Source organism: Terrapene carolina, unplaced genomic scaffold (assembly GCF_002925995.2).
Source record: "Terrapene carolina triunguis isolate 2854851 unplaced genomic scaffold, T_m_triunguis-2.0 Scaffold62, whole genome shotgun sequence".
NCBI lineage: Eukaryota > Metazoa > Chordata > Testudines > Emydidae > Terrapene > Terrapene triunguis.
Window position 1 is genome coordinate 44985545 of NW_020664413.1, and position 22378 is coordinate 45007922.

A 22378-nucleotide genomic window follows, 5' to 3' on the forward strand; every position below is an offset into this window, starting at 1 on the left:
GCAAGAGTGGGAAACTTACCTCTTCCTCTTTATCTCTTGCAACACATGATATAGTTAGGCCTGCTCAAAAAAGAGTTTACTTTTTCAAAGGGTGCTATTCCAATGTGCACTCCCTTGAAGTGGCCACTCTGTATGTTTTTGGCAAACTAATCTAAGGAGCTTTTATCAAAAGCTAAACCAGAAAGTGTATCTCAAGCATATTATCAGTAATGTCAGCAATGTTCTCAAGGCTCAGTAGGATTTATTTTATCCTAAAAAGTCCATGGTCCTGATCCTGCAAGCAGATCTACATGAGTGGAACCCTGGACCCATGTGGAGTTTCACTGAAGGCAGTGATGCTTCACATGGGTTCAAGAGTGGACTCACTTGCAAGATCTGGGTCTATATCTGTTAATTCCTGGAGACTCCAGGACAATCCTGGAGGGTTGGCCACCCTACTCACAGTGTATGTGGTATTGTGTGTGTTACAGTTTCCAGGGGAGAGGTGGCAGTTTGCTGTGCATGTTAGTCTTGGGTATGGTAGAGGCTGTTGTGGATGTTAGTCTCCTGGGAGAGGGTGTGTAGGGAGGGTTACCCTTCCACCCCCACACAAGGTAAGCCAGACGTAATCCCAAACAGAAGGCAACTTCGCAACTCCCCCTTCAACAGTCACTTACAGTATCTAGTAACACATATAGATAAGATTGATAAGATCATTGAATGTGGTATATGTTGTGTGTGTGTGTGTGTGTGTGTGTTACAGTCTCATGGGACGGGGGTATAGTGTGTATGTTACAGTCTCACAGGGTATAAGTGAGAGAGGTTGCTGTATGTGTGTTACAGTCTCACTGGGTAGAGTTTGCTGTGTGTTTTACAGCCTCACAAGGGGGTGGGGATTGGTGTGTGTGTGTGTGTGTGTGTTAGTCTCACAGGGGTCTGAGGTCATGTGGGTTTCTGTGTGTCTGTTATAGTCTCACAGATGATGCAGGAGATTGCTCTCTGTGTGTGCGTTTTTGTGTTACAATCTCATGGAGTGTGGGGTTATGTGGGTTGCTGTGTGGGTGTTAGTCTTCTGGGGTTGCTGGAGGTTACCATCTCAGGGGAGGGGGCAGCAGTTGCTGGCCGCGATACAGTGTCACAGAGGTTACTGGGGTTTGTTGGGTGTGTTACAGTCACGGGGGTGATGGGTGGGGGTAGTCAGGCATGTTACAGTCTCACAGGGGTGATGGGGGGTTGTTGGGTTTGTTAGTCTCACAGAGGGTGATGGGGGTAGCTGGATGTGTTAGTCTCATGGGAGTGATGGGTGATGATGGGAGTGGTGCTGGGTGCGTTACAATCTCACGAGGATGATGAGGGGTTGCTGACTGTGTTACAGTGTCATAAGAGGTGAGGGTAGGTTGCTGCGTGTGTTTCAGTCTCACGCGGGCAATGGGGAGGTTACTGGGTGTGTTACAGTGCCACAGGAGGTGAGCGTAGGTTGCTGGGTGTGTTACAGTCTCACGGTGGCCATGTGGTGGTTGTTGGGTGTGATACAGTCTCACGGGGTGATGGGGGCGAGCTGGGTCTGACCACCTCGGAGCGGGGTGGGGGGTATCTCGCCGGCGTAACGCGTCCGAGGGTCCCTGGTCAGTGCAGGGCAGAAGGCTGAGGTGGGGATAGGGGCGAGGTGAACGTTTGAACGCGCTACCGTCACCGTAACCACGCCTCTTCCTGCCCTGAAGTCACGCTCCCCCAAGATGGCTGCTGGGCAGGGCAGGAAGTGACGCATCCCAGCGCGCCCCGCGGCGGGCCGAATTTCCGCTCTATTTGAAAGTGTTCGCCGCGGCGGCGGCTGCTGCTATTGTTTCCCGCGGTTCCGGGCCCTCAGCGTGATGGCCGCCTTCGCCATGGAGTTGCCGCCGGCCGGTAAGCAGGGTCTCGCGGAGCTTGGGGGGCGGCTCCGGCTGTTTCCGAGGCGGGTGGCAAGTCGCGGCTGAGGAGGAAGGCCCGGCCGGGGGGGGGAAGGATGGACGGACCGTCGTGTCAGCGGCCTGGCTCCCCGCCGTGTGCGGCGCTGCATGGCCCCGGCCGCGCTCTCCACCTGGCCCGTGACTATAGCATGGCCGCGCGGGCCCTCTGGTGTCCCGGCTTTTAGCGCTGCCGTGATTGACGGTGATCCGAGCCGTGCAGCTGCCTACAGGCCTAGCAGCGCCTGTGGCTCCCCGGTGGGAGCGCTGCTGCGTGGCTGGCCTGGGGCAGGTCCCATCATGGCTGAGGAGCGCTTCCCTTTTTTCCCGACGGTGCCAGTCACCACGCTCAGCACCTCGTGTCTGAAGCTGCACACAAAAGCTACAAAAAGAACAGGAGCACTTGTGGCACCTTAGAGACTAACACATTTATTTGAGCATAAGCTTTCCTGGGCTACAGCCCACTTCCTCGGATGCAGCAAAAGCTACAGCAGCGCAGGGCCAGGATCGTTAACGGTCCATGGGAGTTAGATGCTTCGTTACTTGGAAACATCCGGCCCTCAGCGACTGTCACTTGTGCTGCTGGGGGACTCGGGCAGTGACGTGACTGAGCCGGGCGATGCACTGAGGCAGTGATGGAGCTGGAATTAGGATCTGGAAGTTCCTGGTTCCATCCCTACAGTGTGAGCGCTCTGTGCTGCAAAATGAAACAAGGAGCAGGAGGAAAAGTAATATGTAAAGTTGGTTATTATTTCTTTAAAGTGATAAGAAATAACAGCTGCTATGGTCATTGAAAATGCAGGTTTAGCAGGTATTGATTCTGATTATAAAAGTAAATCTGTAATGAGGAAAGTTCTTTCATATCAATTTCACAGCACTAATTTTAACTTTCTTGTAATTTTCCATCAGACAGATTCTTTAGCCTTAGGAACTGCGGTATGCTGAATCACTAACATTTCTAGATTCTTAAATTTTGGTTTACTAATACAGGAGCTGAACCAATGACTCTTGGTTCCCCCACCTCTCCAAAGCCAGGAGCTGGTGCTCAGTTCCTACCTGGATTTTTAATGGGCGATTTACCAGCTCCAATGACTCCACAACCTCGATCTTTAAGTGGCCCTTCTGTTGGTGTGATGGAAATGAGGTCTCCTTTACTTACAGGTGAATACATTTTACTATGAAGCCTTTTGTAGAAGTAGCTGCGTATTTTTTTTATTTTAAAAAAGGCTAGGTTTGATTTACCAATCCAGTGGTTTTTGTTACAAATTGGAGTCTCCATCATTTTCCAAACTGTAGTTGCTAAATACTCAAATTAGTTTGAATAGCCAATTATTGCAAATAAGTCTTGAATAAGTTTCATGGTGATTTAACTATGACTCTTTCAGTCTAACAAAATTTCCTCAAGAAGTATAATGTGAGTTTCTGCTGGCATAGGTTCCATCTAAGGTTGAACATTTGACTTGTGAAAAATAATTGGTCCGTTAACTGGTCATAAATGGTCAAATATTTTAAAGCACTAATTAATGTAATTGGTAAAGTGGAAGCAACTTGAGAAATAAAAATTATAGCACATAGGGATTTTTGTCTGTTTGAAATAGTATAGTGTTGGCATAAATAGCTCTAGCAAAGTATGATTGAATTCACTTTCCTAGTCAGAGGGTACACTATCCAAAAAACCCCAATAACTGATTTGATGAACATCTGAAGACTTTCTAGGAGTAGGAGTTTTCAATGCTCAGCCAGCTAGAGTAGCAAAAATCTTATTAGAGGATGAAGCAATGGAATTAGCTTGACTTTCAGAAAAAGAAAGAGTGGGGGTTTATTTACACAAGTATTTAATGAGGGTCTTTTGCTTTGTTGAAGGTGGGGGAAGTGTTGTGGAAAGTGTTAATAGATATGATACTTTTGTTTAAGGGAGAGGCTTACATGGCGGAGCATCTTTCCACTGAGGAAGGAGGTTTAATGAGTGGATGCTCCCTCCCACATTCCCTTTTTAATTCCTGTAAATTTGTTTAGTCAGTTTAGAGTGTAAAATCTTCAGGGAAGGAACCATGTATTTATTTTGTTTAATGTACATTGTAAATGGCCATGTGGATTGATGGTGTGGTACACAAGTAAAGATATACATACAGTGTTTGTTCTAGAAGATTCTAGTAAATCAAGGTGCTCAACTGTCAATTAGTTCACTTTTTCCCATACTCTTTAAGTATGTCTACACTGTGGGGACTAGAGTGGTATAGCTATGGCTACGCTGGCATACCGTGGTAGTGTAGACACTGCCTACAGTGACAGGGATTTTCTGTAGTTTTAGGAACACGATCTCTCCAAGTGACAGTAGCTAGGTTGATGGAAGCATCTCCATCACCAGAGGTTAGGTAACTATGATGGTCAACATTGGAGGTGAACTTATCACAACACCAAGCACCATAGCTATGTTAACCTAAATTTTAATTGTATACCAGGCATGAGTGATCAAGACCTTAAGCAGGCGTTTTACAAATGACACCATCATGCAGTCAAAAAGGTAGTTCTACTGCCTACATCCAGCTGGCCAGAGCTGGGCCAGCCGGAGCAGCCTCGGTTAACTGGTTAACCGGTTAAACAATTAAAATTATATTGTTTAATGTTTTAAACAATATTTACATCCCTAATTCAATCTATACTAAAGGGAGTTTGGGTTTCCACAGGTAAATTGCTGGTAAAAGTAGCTGCTCTGCTAGTTGGGAAGTTGTTCGATCAAAGCAGTGATCTGTTGTGCTAGCACAAATAAAATGAAGCTTTTGGGAACTTGATTTTTAAGGAAGACATTACTGGTAAATTTGCCTGAGAAATTGTACATAGATAAAATTGTCATTGGGGAAGAACTAAAAATCCTTTTCAGAATATCTGACTGTTTTTGTGAGGTGCCTATTAGCTACATTAGGTGAAGGCTGTCAAGTTAAATTGGGCATATATGGGAAAATTATTGATTACATAGGCATTACTGATTACATAGGCATGTAGTAAGTAATGTATATCTACTGTTTTCCCTCCTGACTACTGGGAAAATTGTGTGAATCTGTTCTCCATCCTGACAACTGAGTGGGTGGAAGAGGCTTTACCCCCTCTCTCTGCTCTTACCCAGAGGAATGCAATACTATGTCAGCTTTTCTCCCTTCCTTAGACACACTTACCAGCTTCTACATCTGTAAATCAATGTATTCAATGTCCCAGATGAAGTAGGAAGTATTTGTTTCACTGAATCAACTAACTACATGGGTATAGTGTGAGCAGCACGCTAGTGCCACTGGGCAAAAGTTCCATTACGGAGGACGGGGTTAAAGGTGCAGAATGCAATACTGACATGTTCTGTCTCCTTTGAGCTATTGTGTCAATATTTCAGTATAACTGGTCTAAATATCACTTTGGACTGAAATGTGCTGTTACTTTCAGCTATTGAACTAATTGATTAGCTTTTTTTAAGTGTTCATAAATAGAAATTTCAGCAGTTTATGTTGCATTGTCTATTAAGAACTTGGCGCTCCTGATTTTCTTAAAATACAAACTCTTCAGAAAATTACCAACACAAATTTAGAATAACAATGTAGATTTAACTTAATCCTCCAAAATTAGGAGTTACTGCAATAGAGAATAAATTGCCACAAATTTGACACCCCGCAAGACAGTGAAAGTAGGGCTTCCGCCTAAGTCTTGAGGGATGGTTGGAGGCAAGCCATCAGATAGTCTAACTACAAGACCCAAAATGGGACAAGATTGAACATGTCATCTTAAACTTGGGTTAATTTAAGAGATGAGTAACCTGGAGGCATTAATTTGTGGATGCTCCATATAGTGCTTTATAGCAACTTCTGGACATTTTGAGCTATTAAAGTAGTTAAATGATTGGAAGACTTTCAGAGTATGTCTAACCAGAAGCTGGGAAGTGTGATTCCCAGCTCAGGTAGATGTACATGTGCTAGCTCCACTTGAACAAGCACCTAAAAAAATAGGAGTGTGGCTGCAACAGTACAAGCAGAGTCTTGAACTAGCTGCCCAAGTAAAATCCTCCCTGATGCCCTGGGAGCGTGCGTGGCTGGCTAGCTGTTGAGGGAACATACCTGTTTTAAGGCAATAGCTTTAGTAGAGCTATCAAGTGTATACCTATCAAACCCCTCAATTGCTGTGTGGATATACTCACCGCTTTCTGCAGCTCACAAATAATTCATTCATAGGGAGTCTTGTAGTGCAGGATTGAGAAATACATTTGAATTGGATAGCAATAGAAGTTTAATGTAGACATTATTGACTTACCGAGTTCCACACGCACAACTATTCTCTTGAGCATGCCCACGTAAATGTTCTCTTGGGTGCATCAAGGTTCTTTAAATCAGTTCAATTTCTTGAGCTACTCTTACTAAATATCCTTGTGTTGTGGTGGCACCCAGAGGCTCCAGTCAGATTTGTGGCCCTGTTTTGGTTGATGCTGTATAAATTCATAGGCAGTTAGTCTTTGTCCCGAAGAGCTTACAGTCTAATTTATGACATAATACAAATGGGAGGGAAGAGAGAATTTGAGCAATGATAATGAGATAGTTTAACTGCATGCACACCTTAATGTTTCAAAATCCTTGATGATTACTCATATAGATGTCTTAATCTCCCATGGTCCTTTGTTGTTGTTGATTAATCTCTCATGACGTCTTCTGTTTCATGCTGTAGTGCAGTTGGTTAACATAAAATGACTGTGGCGAATACTACATTGTTACTCTGCCATAAAACAGCAAGAGGTAACTGGAAAAACAGTTGTTAAATAACATTAGAAATCAGAAGAAAATGAAAAGGAACATCTAAATGGATTTAGGTTAGATGGTTTAGAAGTTCCTCTAACTTTGACATTGCAAAAATCAGTGCAATTGTTGTAAACTGATCCTAGAGAGTAGTCTTATGTCTTTAGGTAGTGTAGTTCATGACTATTTTTTTTAAAAGAAATCTGTGATCATCCTGTTGTACATTCATAGTATGGTAAACTTAGTGCAAACAGTCCTCAAATCCTGCTATTGTACAATATCCAGATACATTAGGCATCTAGCATTTCATATGCTGTCCAAGCATCAACAATGAAACCAAGTGACAAATTAGGGTTGGGATGTTTGTATTTCGAGCTTAATATTAACATTTGTACATTAATACTATTTTTCTGACAAAGTACATAGACCACACTCTGACAGTGTCCACAGAAATGCAAAACAGAACTCAAAATTTAAAGTAACTTCACTTCCAGTGAGTGGATAGTAATCAAAACTCGTGTCATATAATCTTTGAAGTTACTGGATATATTCCCCTATTGCTGTAGTGTTGTGCCATACAGTATTTTTTCATGCTGTGTTCTGTATAACTTTAAATGTTATAAGCAGCAAATGCATTGCCACTGGAAGACCATTGGGTAATTATTAGGGACTGGGTTTTGATATCCTTCCTCATGTTGAGTAGTACCTTCCTCTGTAAAATGTCCCATTTACTTCAATGGGATAACTGAAGGAGTTAAAGTGCTACTCAGTGAGTGATAGTATCAAAATCTGTCCCTTTGATATATCCGATGTACTGAAAACTGTCCAACAAAGTGGTTGAACAGTCTGTTCTTAGTTTATAGAAATTAGGTGTCCAGGGAGATTGGGGGGGACAATTAAAAAACTAACTAGACAGTCTTATGATTGCTAAGTGTTTGAATGTCGAAAGGCTAGAGTTTCAAAATTAATCTGGTGGAGTAAATGGAAATGATAGGCTTTCTACTTGCTCCTTTCCATTGCAGGTGGATCTCCTCCACAACCAGTAGTTCCTACACATAAGGATAAAAGTGGTGCTCCCCCTGTTAGAAGTATATATGATGAATTATCTAGTCCAGGACTTGGATCTACACCTCTAACCTCAAGAAAACCAGTAAGTGGTAATCTTAAAGGTTAGTTGCAAAGCTAAACTGAAACTTGAGTTAACTTAGGTAGTGAATGCCTTTACTTCCCAGGTTGGGTGCAGGCATTTGATTCATACAATTTTTATTTCAGTGTTGAATGCCTCTCATGTTCTGGTTAGTGAGGGCTTCAGCTCCTGAATCTTAACTTAGCTCAAATTTCACTTTAGTCTGGTTACCAGCTGCTTAGTCTGACAAACAAGCACTGCAATATTAGCATGTATCTCCTTTAGTTTTTTTCCTCTTCCTCCATATGACTTTGGAGGTTGAAATATGAAATCAAGGAATTTCTCTTGAAACAAAACAGTCAAGTCTCTTACATCAGACCAGAAGTTACATATCTTTACATGTTTGCCACAACTTAATTAAGACTTAAAATACAGGAAGACAAAATATTTTAAGTTTTTTTGGGTATCAAAAATGCAACAAAAAGTTAGCGTAAATGAGATGGCAGTATTCTGTCGAAGCAAGGGGGCACTGCCAGGAATAGCAAGTCATCTTCATGCTTTTCAATTAAATTCTATTGAGTGAAATGCCTGGTTAAACTTTGTTTCTGATGCAGGCCATCATCAACAGGCCAGAAGTAAGATTTCTGGATGGTCAGTTCAGTAACTTGTCAGTCGGCCTCTTGATTCATAATAAGAGAGCAAATACTTTCACTAGAAAACTCTTCTATTGCTAAAGAGAACTGACGTACTCTATTGATTGTGTACTTGGTCCTGCATAGAACATAGGCATGTTTTCTGGCATAAGGATCTTATAAACTGAAAATTAGTTATTTTATGAAGGGGAGAAGCCACTAATGTAGACTGAAGGGCTGGAGACTTCACAGAATGCATACCAATTCTTTCACTATAGTTAATAGTTCCTGTTAAATTTAAAAGTACTTCTGTTTTCTTAATCATATTTTGTATTTAAGAAAAAACATGCTGCCTTTAATGTTGAAAGGGCATTGTTGAAGCCCTAACTTAAAACACTGACATTTCCTTTTGAGACACCTAAACTTCTGAATACTCTGTTTCAGTTTGGAAGGGGGAAAGAAGAGAATAGATAGCATAGGGTAAAAGTCGTTCAAGGGTAGGTAATCCAACTGAGTGTTCTCGTCATACCGCAGATGTTGCCGAAGCTTACAACTGAGTGAAGGGAAGGGGACATAACTAACTTAAAGAACTGATAGACACAAGTGAGGCCTCTCATTTGATATGTTCGTTGTAAATATTTATTAAGCTGTTGTGGTGAGTTATGTTCAAACTCTTCAAAATAATGAAAGGTCTTTGGGTATAGATGCAAAATACTTATTCATTCTTGGCAAAACATTGCTGTTTATAGGAAAGCTGACTTTTACTTCAGTAGTTCAGAGGCCCCTCAATCTGTGGTGTGCATAGATGTCCCTAATGTATGATGATTGGTTGCTGTCTAGATGGCAACTGCCTTATGAACAAATTTATAAGCAGTGTGCTGTTCACAATGTTTCCCCAATGTGAAATAGTTACTAGAGGAGTTCACTATGTAAAAGAATAGGAGTTAGATACTTTTAGTCAGAAGACCCATAGTCAATTGCACTTTATTCCACAAGGATAAACAGTGAATTAAGCTCTTCATTATCTACCAATTGAGGGTTATTTGGATATACAAGGAATTTACTAGGTTATATAAATTATTGCATATTAGGATCCACTTATTGGGTTTGCACAATTGTTTCACTAGCTGCAAGCAGAAGAATGTTTGGTTTAAATTGATATTGGGGCAAAAAAATAACCTTTTCTCCTGATTTTTAACAATTGGGCTGAAAACTGGTCTTTACTGACTATATGAAAAGAATGTACATGCAACTATGATTTGTTACTTTTCTGTATTTTAATGCAGCCCAGCTATTCTGTAACGCAGAGTCCATTGGTTGGAGCTATGCCAGCAACCCCTGGAACAGGTAGACATCCTGTCAAACTGCTTGCTATACTTCTGTTAGCATGGTAGAGGGCCAACTCTGTCTGAACTCTTTCACTTTTTTTGTAAATTGCCTTGCAAATAAGTAGCATTCTTTCTGCTTGCAGGCGATAAATGTGAGCAGGAAAGTACTGCCTTATTTATTGTTAGGGTACTGCAGCCAGAACAAGAACAAGGAACTGCAGCTATTTATCTGCTCCTTGTAGTAGAACTCCTTCTGCTGTATTGAACACAGAGGCAGAAGTGCTCTTAAGGAATACTATGGAGGATGACACATGGTGCCACCATTCTAAAGCCTCCTCATTTCCTTGTATGAACCCAGCAGCGTCTTGTAAAGCTTTCTGCTGGGTTCTTTGTTCCCACAGTAGATGCAGGATCAGGATTTGGCCCCATTTCTAGCAGCAGCTGACAAAGGTGTGGTAAGTAGCTCAGTCACAGAGCTTAGCAACATGTTTTCAAATTTCACTAGTCTGAAGTGTGAGTTAATGTCGTTCTACTGTGTTTATGAAAATAAATCGCCTAATTTTTCCTGCTAAAATAATCTTGATATCAAATTTATACTCTTAGGTGCCTAGCTTTGTACACTACTCTGACTAGCTTAGTTACAGTAGCAATTCATTGAAACCAATCCTATTTCAATTTAACAGCCACAGGTGTATTTAGTCCTGCAAGTATTGGACAGCCCAGAAAGACTACACTGTCTCCTGCTCAGCTGGATCCTTTCTACACTCAAGGGGATTCTTTAACCTCAGAAGATCATCTCGATGACACCTGGGTAACTGTATTTGGGTGAGTGATCTGCAGCATTTTTCTAAGACATCTAATGGCAAAGTCCTTATACTTGGCTATTCTGTTTGAGTACTGGTACATGTAGATGTACAATCTAGACATCACTGAAAAATGTATGCGTTTTAATTACTTAAATTTTCTACACTACAGTACACTGAAATTTAACTTGCTTCTTAGGAAGTGGGTGAGAGTGGGCAGTGCAAGGCCAGAAAGAAGCAGCAATAGGACATTGTGTTGGGGTACTAGCAATCACAGGACTCGATCCTCAAAGCCAGGAGACAGCAAGTAAATACATCTGCTAAATAGTAAAGTGGCTTCCTTAGGAAATCTGCACATCATTCTCTTCATGCAAAAGTGTAGATGATGATGAGCCAATAAGATCTAGAACATTCTGTTATCTTAAATACTGTTTCAGAATCAGTGCTTAATGAACAGTTCAGCTGATGTTGCACTTTGGGAACTCTGCCAAGGATATATATTTCAGCAAAAATTATAGAATATTTAGTGTGTTCTATAATAGTTTCTCACTGAACAGCATTTTGAGTATCTTGTCTATTGCTTTCAGGTTTCCACAAGCATCTGCTTCCTATATTCTACTACAGTTTGCACAGTATGGAAACATATTAAAGCATGTGGTAAGTCTTATGTTGACTATCTCCTAAAAACATATGCTAATTTGTTCATTCTTCAAATACTAAATTTCACTACTTCCAACCAAAACCGAGACAGATGTCCAATACAGGAAACTGGATGCATATTCGGTATCAGTCCAAACTGCAAGCCCGGAAAGCCTTAAGCAAAGACGGAAGGATTTTTGGTGAATCTATCATGATCGGAGTCAAGCCTTGTATAGATAAAGTAAGTTAGCCATCCATTCTGTATGGAATAACAAATTAAATTATAAGGCATCTTTGTTTTGGTCTCTTCCTTGCTTTTCCTTTTCCAGAAGCATGTAGATGGGTGGGGGTGGGGGTGGGGGGGAAAGGGTTCATATGTTAAATCAGGTGGTATACATCAGTAGTTTGCAGTAGTAGAGTCCTTTGTTATCTGAGGACTTAACATGGAAACTAGAACTGTGTACAGCAGTGCTAACCACACTTAAGGCTGTGAAATGAGTATATTAATTCATCTAAAACTGCAGGGGAAATGTAGCTGGGTAGAATGCATTTACCTGAGTTGGAATTTGATTCACTTGGATTAACACTTTGCTGGTTACTACCTACTACAGTTAGTAGTTCTGCAATTTCACATTTGAGTTCCTTTAGAACTCTTGGGTGAATATCATTTGGTCCTGGTGACTTATTACTGTTTAGTTTATCAGTTTGTTCCAAAACCTCCTCTAATGACACCTCAATCTGGGACAGTTCCTCTGATTTGTCACCTAAAAAGAATGGCTCAGGTTTGGGAATCTCCCTCATATCCTCAGCCATGAAGACAGATGCAAAGAATTCATTTAGTTTCTCCACAATGGCCTTATCGTCCTTGAGTGCTCCTTTAGCATCTCGATCATCCAGTGGCCCCACTGGTTGCTTAGCAGGCTTTCTGCTTCTGATGTACTTAAACATTTTTTTTTTTTGCTATTCTTTTTGAGTCTTTGGCTAGCATATAGACTTTGGCAAGTATATAGATCCCCAACCAAAACAGTACAGAGACACTTGGTAATTGTCTCCTCTACACTAAGAGGAAAGCATGCCTGCCTGTTTGTTTAAACACCAATTCCTGCAGCACTCTGGCTATCTTGGCAGTCTCGTCTGTATACTTGCTTGAGCTGACTATGCTGTCACATGTAATGGGGTTCAAGTGTGGCTGTCAACCATCTAAAGGGAAGAGGTTAAGCTACATACCAGACTAAAGGGGGTGAAGGATGAGCAGGAATAATGTAGGACTGGGGAAATACAACTGAATAGGAGTAGACGAACGAACGATTCTGCTCAGAAAATCCTCTAAACAGGACTGAGACCTATTCTTGCCCCAGCTTTAATGGGCTGGCTGTCAAGAAGCTTGTCTTGTGTTGCAGAATCAAAAAATAAAAGGAGGGGAAAAAACTCTTTGGAAAGACAAAATATAAACCTCTGTTCTGGAAAAAGCCATCGGATCACTAACTCTACAGATAACCCAGGATTGTTTGGCAGTAGACTCATGGAAGGATGAAGGGTTGAGTTGACACTATCCAGGTTTGAATCCATAACATTTAGGTATTTAACACCCAAGGTTGGACCCACTACAAGCTTGTTGAGACTTGCTTTTAGTTTATTTATAAATCACTAAAATCATGTTGTCTGTACTGTTTTCAAATTTGGTTGTGATATTATCTTGAAGGCTAGTAAATCATTAGTTCACCACTCGCTTGTACTAGCCTCATTCAGTTCTTTTAAATAAGCATTTTTCTTACTGCTGCTCTGTGCATTAATGTTCATCGTAGAACATGTACTGGTAGTTCACTGTCTGGTACACTGTCTGTAAATATCTTACATACTCTTCATTGAATACATAATGGCAACTTTATTAGAGTCCTGGTCCAACTTGAGCTACTGGGATATTACTTTTTGTCAAATCAAATCCGGTTACTGTATTAACTGGAATTAAACTGATATGCACCTAGTATTTGCTTCCAGTTTATTGACATTTAAATAGCCTATTTTCCCCCTCTCTTTCAAGAGTGTGATGGAAAGTTTTGACAGAGGCTCTGCATCCTCCATGTCTTCAGTCTTCACGCCACCGACAAAAACCTTAGGCACACCGATGCAGCCTGCAAGTACTCCAAGGATTTCTACAATGAGACCTCTTGCAACAGCATATAAAGCTTCCACTAGTGACTATCAGGTATTTTGAGAGGGTAGAGAGCGACAAAGGTTACAAAATACTTAAGCACATTTCCAAAAAAGGAATTTGTATTCTTCTTGACTTTCTCAAGGTAAACTGCAAAAGAAACAACTAAGCCAAAAGACACGCTGAATGCATGTTTGTACTTTCTGTACTGAGTAGTGGGGACATCAGCACATTGTTCTAGACGTAACTCATTTTTCATCTCCACCTGTAGTTTGCTCCTTTCCCACTTGTCAAGGCAGTTTTTTTTTTTTCCAAACTTGCCTACATAGCCTATTCATCTGTCAAAAAGCTTTCGGAGTGACTTTTTTTAGAAAGTCCATCATTCCAAGAAGTTGAATTTGCGTTGAGACCCTTAGATGCCCATTTTTACAGTCACAGTAATTCTAAGAGCTGGGGTGTGTAAATAGAATGAATGCATGCTGGCTGACCAAGTGTTTTTGTTTCTTCTAGGTGGTTTCTGACAGACAAACCCCAAGGAAAGATGAAAGTATTGTATCTAAAGCTATGGAATATATGTTTGGCTGGTAGTAAGCAATGGAAAGTATTACACTAAAACACAGTTAGGGCTACAAATAGACTGCCAGCTTCCTGGTTAGTTGTATAACCACTCATGGCAGTATTTCAGCTTCCCTTCATACCAGTTATGCCTTCTGAGAGGAGAATTCAGCATACATTGTTTGCCATCATTTAAAGTGCAATGTACACAGCGTTTTAAGATGTTAATCTTAAACTAATCAGTGTAAATACAAGTGGTCTCTTGCTGTTTGTGCTCTAGTGATTGCATGACTTCAGGAAAAAAGTCAGTACTGATTTGCTGTAAGTTATGAAATTGTGTTAATTTCACTTTCCAGTAAAGTGATAATGTATAAATGATAACTCAGTTCACTGTTTCCCAATAATGTAACAATGTTTCTTAATCTTTTCTGGAAAGATAGTACGTTTTCTGCAGGATGAACACTATGTATTCTAGTAAAACAAGGGATTTTTCTTGGGCTACCAATTTTAAAATGAATGTTTAAATTTTAATTTGGATGCTGTTTAATACTTCTCTGTTTATATAAAGTTCATCTTGGAGTCCCATTCTAAATGTTCATAACAGCCTTTTAATCTTTTTAACTTACATTTTCCTAATAAAATTTAATTAAGAGTTTGCAAAGTTGAGTTCTTTCAAAAGCTTGAGTGATCCATGTGTTCATGAACTTCCCATTTGTCTCTCAGGTTTGAGCCAGGCATATTGCATGTACTACCTGAACTTACATGGCACTGTATCAGGGTTGAGGTAGCCAGGTAAACCAAATGGGTGGATTTAATTTGCGTAAATTGGAATTGGTAACACTATTAATATTTAAATTTGGACCTACTAAGAAACTAATGTAGTAGTGTACTGTGCCACTTATTAATACCTTATGCATTATTTAGAAAAGATCAAAAATATGCTACACAAACTTGTATGTTTCACCAGGACTAAAATACATCCTCCCCTTGAGTGCACAGGACATGCCCACTTCTAACCATGTTCAGCACCACTACAGCTTGAAACAAGCAGTTAAAAATATCCAACTGCAATTGCAAGTGGAAAAAATTCCTGAACTGTAACTTGGCCAGAACAAGGGCTAAACTAATTACTGCAGGGGGCCAGAGCCTTTTTCATCATAAAACTTTCTAATGAAGAAGCTATTTCTGGTATGTTGGCAGAATAGTGAATCAAAGGGTAGAATGCTGTCTTACCAACATACTTTCCTTCAGTATCCAGGACTTTCCTGAGAGGTGGCCTATCCGGGACTGAGGAGGCTTCGCCCTACATTATGTGAGATCCATGATCATAGATTGAGATGTGATTAAATACAGCTTATTTTTTCTACATTTACTCAAAGGGAAAAATCTTGCCTCTGTACACTACTACCCCTACACACAGTTACAAACTTCAGCCTGACTCTGTAAATTTCCCTTTCTCAAGGTGCTTGAGAGGAAACTTCTCTCCCCTCAATAAGCTTAACATGTTTCAATTAGTATTGGGCTCTAGTAATAACTCCTCAGAATTCAGTTCTACAGCTGATGGCAACCCCTTTAGCTTGGGGCAGCATGTGGCTCAGTGCACCACTGATAGTCTTATCCCAGCAGTTTGTACTTGGTTCCAGAGCATATCAAAGAAGGTGCATGTGTCTTTACTCCCAAATAGAAACCAACTATACATGGTACGTCCTGGATCTTACACAAAGTTGGGAACATAAAACCATGGGAAACATATGCAGTCTTAAGCCTTGTCTAAATATGTATTGCACCAGTTTAAGATAAATTGACTTTTAAACAGACTTTAAACCAGTGCAAAACCCAGCAGAGACACTGTTTAAGAGTAGCTTATGGTGGTTTAGCTTAAACTTGTTCTTAATTGATTCAAGCTAATTTGATATGAAAGGTTTATTGATTGAAGTGCCCACATAGCTTTGTGTACTAGTTTAACTATATCGGTTTTAAATAACCTTTATACAAGCAGTGTCATCTGCTTAACTAGACCAGCCCGGTGCTCCTTTTGAGAGCTATTATATTGTGTATAATAGCTGGTGTTTACTAAAGAGCTGTCCTTTTGTTGGAATCTAAACAGGGACAAGCAATCACATGTCTATTAATCAGTATGTTGGGTTCCAGTTGCTCCTTAATTGCAGTCCCCAATACACCTGCTCAAAATGCAATACCTTCTCTCTGGCCCCAGCTTCCAAACAGCCTGTTAAACAGATGAGCCCATACAGAAAACAGGTAATGAAGCTTTTTTCTGACAACTGGCAAAGTACAATCTTTCCTCCTATAAACTCTCATGACTTCCACAGAATTCTTGGTGTATTGTATTTAGCTGCTCACTTTTGATCTCCTGAGTTCCACTTGGATCTATCTCCTTTCTTGCTCACTCTCCCTCCCTTCACTGAACTTCGAGCTCAAGATCATTTGTTCACTAACTAAACTGCTGAACAATTTGATGGTTCACACTGTTTCGGGTACCAGATTTTAGTTTCTCGACTGCTGCTATTCTTTTGTCTTGTTTCTCATGGAGTTTAGGATGACTTTTCTGCCCAGACCAGCACCTTCACATACTACTTTTTTCCTCATTGATGCTGTCTGTACATTAAAACTGCCTAGGAATGTTGGATATTGGTTCACTTCTCTCTGTAGGCAGGGAGAAAACATGCTCAGGATCAAAGAATCAATACACTTTGCTTCTACTGTCTAACTTCTGCTGTTCTGTTGCTGATCTAGGTTCTTCCTGGACTGACTTGAAGTTGTATCACACACTTGTTACAATATGTGTTTCCAAATAGTGTCTAATGGTGTGCTTAGTAGCTGTATTCATTTTATTTATAGACTAGCTCATTTAAAACGGAATGCTCACCGTGAATATAGTAAGAATTATCTAATGTCTTACACACCCAAAACATTGCACGAAATGCTCATTTTTAGACTATGTTGCTGGCAAAAGAAAGCATCTCTATTTTACAAATGAAGAAACTGAATGTTAAGGGGAGGATTTTCAAAAATGCCTAGTGCATTTAGAGTGTTGTAACCCTGTTGGTTCCAGGATGTTAAAGAGATGGTGGTGAGAATTTTTTCTGGACCAGCTTCTGTTGCTGAAAGATACAAGCTTTTGATATCTTTGGGTCCTATACATGCCAATCACTACATGTGTGCACTAAATCCCCCAACAATTATGTGGGTGAAACCAATCATCACATTCTTGAATGAACTCTCTCAGAAAAATAAACAAAAACCACCATATTACCTGTGGGTGAACACTTTTCACAAAACAATCACTTCATACCTGACCTCTCAGTCCTCTTCCTCAAAGGAAACCTGAACAACAACTTCAAAAGATGAGCCTGGAAGCTTAAATTGGTAACTTTGCTAGATTCTAAAAATCATGGTCTTAATAAAACACAGAATTTATGGCTTATTACAAGAATCTTTAACCCACTAGCTCTTCTTTTTTCTGTCCTATTTTTGTCCTGCAGGGATGTTAATGGGCCACTTTACCTTGAATGGTATGTGTGTTAACTACTTATACTAAACATTCTGTTCCACCTTGTATTTAGCTGTGACATTCTGAAGAATGACCTGAAGAAGAGCTCTGTGTAAGCTCAAAAGCTTGTCTTTCACCAACAGAAGTTGGTCCAATAAGAGATATTACCTCACACACTTTCTCTCTCAAGTATTTAGAGACTTCCAGGGACTTGTGCTCCTAAATCGCATAGGTGCTTTTGAAAATCTCCAGCCTTATTTTGTCAAGGCCGGAGGGTGAGTTACAGGAGAACTGGCATTAGAAATTTAGGAGTTGTTCCTGTCCTGTGCACTTAGTACTGCTGCTTTATAATGGAAAAGTATAGTTACAGGTAGCTGACTGGCATTGTACCTGGAATTAAGGGGCCATTTTGTAAAACTACTACAAGATACTTAGTATGACCTTTTATGAGTGATGTACCTGAATATTTGGATGCTAATACTTTAACTGAACCACTGAATTTATTAACCTTAATCTTGGATATTGTGGATTATGTACTATAGGTATTTTATGATTTTCAAACCACACTTTGTACTTTTGGATAATTTAAGCATTATACCCAGATGTACAGACACACTCTCCTTAACCTGTGTATTATATAATTTTAACATTAGCTTTAATAAAAAAAATTAAATCTGTTCTTATTCAGTGTCAGGTTCCCCCTAGGCCCTGGTCCTGCAAACTGAAATGTATTCAGCTCAATTGACTTCAATGGGCTTTGTGCTGACTGGGAGATCTACCCACGTGGGACCAAGGCCATAATTTTAAACAATTTTTTTTCATAAATATTCAACATATTGTTTAATCTTTCCTGCTGCTACAACTGAGTCAGCTTAGTCAAAGGCTTGATTGTCACATCTACTATTATGTCCTAATTCTATACAGTTTTAAACTCTTCATTAGTAGGGTCCTGTAGCCTCTGCTATTTCATATCCATTTCATGAACAATTTAGTTGGCAGTGTCCTTTTTGCAGGCAAGTTCATTGCTGGATAATAGATGAGAACATAACCACCTCTCAGCCCAAAATTTACAGCCTGCTTTTAGGTAACTTTTAATTTGGTAACTTTTTGCCCAGATGGACAACTATAGAACACAAATGTGAATGATTAAAAGTTATTTTAACTATAGTATATGTTTATTTCTCTAACCGAAAATACAGTTTCTACTTCATGTTGTAGACTGCTATCTCCATCTTGTGGCAGCTTTTTAGAACTGTCTGGTGTGCAAGCTTTATAATTGAATTGGAGGTTAAACTTCACACAACAGCAGTTAATCTTGATGTACCAGTGCATATGCTCTATTAAACCTATGTGCGTAAACAATACCAGAAGAAAAAAGCACACCTTTTAAAAAAGAAATGTAATAAGTTTTCCTCTAGACCGGCAGCGGTGTGGGCAAAAGAGAAGGAAAGTACAGAGCTAGTGTGTATATATAGCAGAAATGTTCTTACCCAGTGTAGCAAACAAATTACAAAGGGGATGGCTTATGTATCTAAATATTAGGCTTGAACTATATTGTGTCTGGAACCTCACTTAAGTTCCATCAGTATTTACTCATTCATTTTCCGGAGAGATTCTTATGCTCAGACGCTGTTTTTGTCTAGTGAACATTATTTATTCGTATTGCAGGAGTGCCTGCACAGCTACCAACCAGGGCCCCATTGTGCTAGGCACTGTTCAAACACATCAGCGTTTCCGTGATTCCTTTTTTTAAGGGTAAGGGGTTGTACACTTCTAGTCCATTCTTTTCCTTCCTCAGGACCTCTTTAGCTCAATAAAATAGACTGCCTTTGTGGTAGTGTATATGTGTAGTTTGTAAAATGCCTTGGGCGAAGAGTTTTTAGGTAATGTAAAATAGTGTAAGCACAGTTCTTGGTAAAAAGCCGTTTAGTTCTATAAAATTGTGTTAAGTACTAGAAAGGCCATTAATACAGATTTTGCCAGCAGGTGCCAAGAGAGAAATAACATTCATCGGGTGTACAAATGCACCTTGAGTGCTTTTACCTGTCCTCATAGTAGCTGCAACCAATTAAGAAAGACACTAACAGTGTCCTGCAAATTAGAACTGATGGCCTCACACAAGAAGTGTGTGTGTAGTGATTTGAATGATGAGAGGGAAGCTGTTTAGTGCACAAGGGCGGGAGATGCATGGGAGGAGGCACAAAAATGAGTGGGGAACGAATACAAAAGGGTAGTCAGAAGGGGGCATGAGACAAGCATAGGCAACAAGAGGAGGAGGAGGAGGAATTCCACCTAAGCAGAAATATAGGCACGGCAGATCTAGCAGAGCCTTGAAGGTGAGGATGGGAAACATAAATACCTATAGTGAGTGGACCTCAGTGAAAGGATTCAGAGGGGCAATTATTAGAACATAGATATTCAGGCCTGCCTGTAAAGGCCTATACTTTAAGAACTTAAGTGTATTTTTATCACTTAGCTCAGGGGTGGGCAAACTTTCTGGCCTAAGGGCCACATCTGGGTGGGGAAATTGCATGCATGACCATGAATGTAGGGCTGGGGCAGGGGGTTGGGGTGCAGGAAGGACTGTAGTGTGTGGGAGGGGGTGCAGTGTGTGGGAAGGGGCTCAGGGAAAGGTTGGGACAGAGGAGGGGTGTGGGGTGTATGAGGGGGCTCAGGGCAGGGGGTTGGGGTGCAGGAGGAGTGCAGGGTGCTCAGGGGGTTGGGGTGCGGGCTGCGGCAGGGGGATTAGGGCAGGAGGTTGGGGTGCGTGTGGCAGGGAATTGGGCAGGAGGGAACTCAGGGCCGGGGGTTGGGTGCAGGAGGGGTGCGGGGTGCAGCAGGGGGCTCAGGGAAGGGGGTTGGGGTGCAGGCTCCGGCCCAGTGCCGCTTACCTAGAGCGGTTCCGGGTTGGCAGCGGTGCACACTGGGACCAGGGCAGGCTCCCTGCCTGCCTGCCTGCCCTGGCCCTGCACCGCTTCCGCAAGCGGCCTGCACCACGTCCCTGGGGGAGCGGGGGCAGAGGGCTCCACGCACTGCCCTTGCCCGTGGGTACCTCCCCCGAAGCTCCCATTGGCCATAGTTCCCCGTTCCTGGCCAATGGGAGGTTTGGGAGAGGTACCCACAGGCGAGGGCAGCACGCAGAGCCCTCTGCCCCCTCTCCCCCCCCAGGGGCTGCAGGGACGTGGTGCCATCTGCTTCTGGGAGCAGTGCAGGGCCCGCGGCGCCATGGGGGTGGCAATCCCGTGGGCCGGATCCAAAGCTCTGATGGGCCAGATCCAGCCCGCGGGCCGTAGTTTTCCCACCCCTGACTTAGCTAGTTACAGGGGTATAAAAACAAAGAATCAAAATCACAGTACGTCTGTGTATGGGCCTTGTCTCACTAGGATAGTCTGAGGCCTTGTTCTTAGGGTAAGGCCTTTGGCTAAGCAGCAGGGGAAGCCATAGGCTGGGAAGGCTACTGTCATATCCTCACGTTCCAAACCAGTCACATTGAAATAAGGTGATATTGGGCTGTTAGGAAGACGATCCTGTCCTAATAGTGCCCATCACCACCACCACCACCAGATAAAGACGGAGATCTTCAGATGGTTAAAGAAAACTTAGTTTGCATCCTGTCTGGCAAGAAATTACTTATCAATGGTTGTGGTTGTGAAACCCTCATTTCTGTATTGTTTTATCTTTATGGCCCCCACTTTTCTATTGTTAATCTGTCTAGTTCTTTAATTGTTTCTGTCTGCTGTATAATTAATTTTGTGAGGTGTAAGTTAATTAGGGTAGTGGTATATAATTGGTTAGATAATTTTTACAATATGTTAGGGTTGGTTAGTTAAATTTCAGTAAAATGGTTGGATAAGGTATAGCTGAGAATATTCCTATATAAATTGAGGGCAAACAGGAAGTGGGTGGAAAAAAATTGGAATCATACTTGCTGGAAATTAACCCCAATCAGGGCCATAGCAACAAAGAATGTGGCCCCCTCCGAACGGTGGCCCCCTCCAAACATATGTCCGGGCGGGGCCCCTTACAATGCAGAAACTGGAATGCGGTATTTATTTTGCCACTTTTAGGGGCCTCCTTCCTTGCGGGGCCCCCTCCGGTCGGAGGGTACGGAGGGCGCTCGCTACACCTCTGACCCCAATAAACATCGCATTGTCTGCACTTTGGACTTCTGGTCTTTTGATGCTTGCTGTCTGCGTGACAAGAATCAGGGAAGTGGGAGGGAAAGCCCTCTAACAGCAATGACAAAGTCAGAACAGCAGGAGAGGAAGATGATTTAACAGCAGCATTTTGTATGATGTGGATTAGGGCAAGATGAGATGTGAAGACAAAGTTTCAGTAGATTAGAGGTAGCAAAGGCAAGGGCATGTATTTTAATGATAGAGTTGGAAAGTAAAGAACAAATTTTAGGGATGACATATAGGATGAAGTGACCAGGTCAGGTAAAAGCTTAGAAATGTGGGGAGAAGAGGGACTGCCTGAATATGACAGAAATTTATAGTTTGTGTGATGGGGAGGCTGTTGAATATCATTATTGATATGGTTATAGGTCTGGATAGCTTAGCCTGTACTGTTTTGTTTGTTACATACAAAAATACAATTTAAAAACCACTGTTAAAGAACTGACAATGAAGAATGAGGAAATTCCAAAATAAGGTTTAAGTTTGGAATTTTTTGGGTTTAAATAGAATCTTAATAATATGTTTCTTACATTTAATTTATTTTTAAAAATATTGTTAACAGCACTAAACAAGTGTAACATCAACCAAACCTCCCGCTCCCCCAATACCTTTCCAAATATCTGTAGAATTTTTAGACTTGATAAGTGAGTAGGCCCATTCTGTTGATTCTTTTGTCCCCCATTCAATGTAGCAGTTTTGCACAGCTGTTAAGCATTGACAACATACATAATAATAACCTTCAATGAATGTTGTGGATCCATTA

The 22378-nt window shown here is 41.3% G+C and overlaps 1 protein-coding gene across 3 annotated transcripts; it reads left to right on the forward strand.

The window, feature by feature from the left end:
• Nucleotides 1-1738: 1738 nt before the first annotated feature.
• On the forward strand, nt 1739-14117 carry NUP35 (nucleoporin 35). Of its 3 annotated transcripts, XM_026647629.2 has the most exons (9): nt 1739-1884; nt 2916-3086; nt 7714-7841; nt 9736-9796; nt 10461-10602; nt 11168-11237; nt 11332-11460; nt 13261-13425; nt 13882-14117. In XM_026647629.2, the coding sequence occupies exons 1-9, from the start codon at nt 1851-1853 to the stop codon at nt 13957-13959; spliced, it is 978 nt and encodes a 325-aa protein (XP_026503414.1). In that variant the 5' UTR covers nt 1739-1850; the 3' UTR covers nt 13960-14117. The 3 variants fall into 3 exon arrangements, with proteins under 3 accessions (XP_026503414.1, XP_026503415.1, XP_024059819.1); XM_026647630.2 differs by lacking the exon at nt 11332-11460; XM_024204051.2 differs by lacking the exons at nt 7714-7841; nt 9736-9796.
• The last annotated feature ends 8261 nt before the right edge of the window (nt 14118-22378 follow it).

Excerpts from the sequence above, each read along its gene's own strand:
- NUP35 (XM_026647629.2), top strand. The coding sequence starts at position 1,851 with ATGGCCGCCTTCGCCATGGAGTTGCCGCCGGCCG. Across the intron at positions 3,087-7,713 it reads GAGGTCTCCTTTACTTACAG|GTGGATCTCCTCCACAACCA; the intron begins GTGAATACATTT and ends TTTCCATTGCAG. Across the intron at positions 11,461-13,260 it reads TCAAGCCTTGTATAGATAAA|AGTGTGATGGAAAGTTTTGA; the intron begins GTAAGTTAGCCA and ends CTCTCTTTCAAG.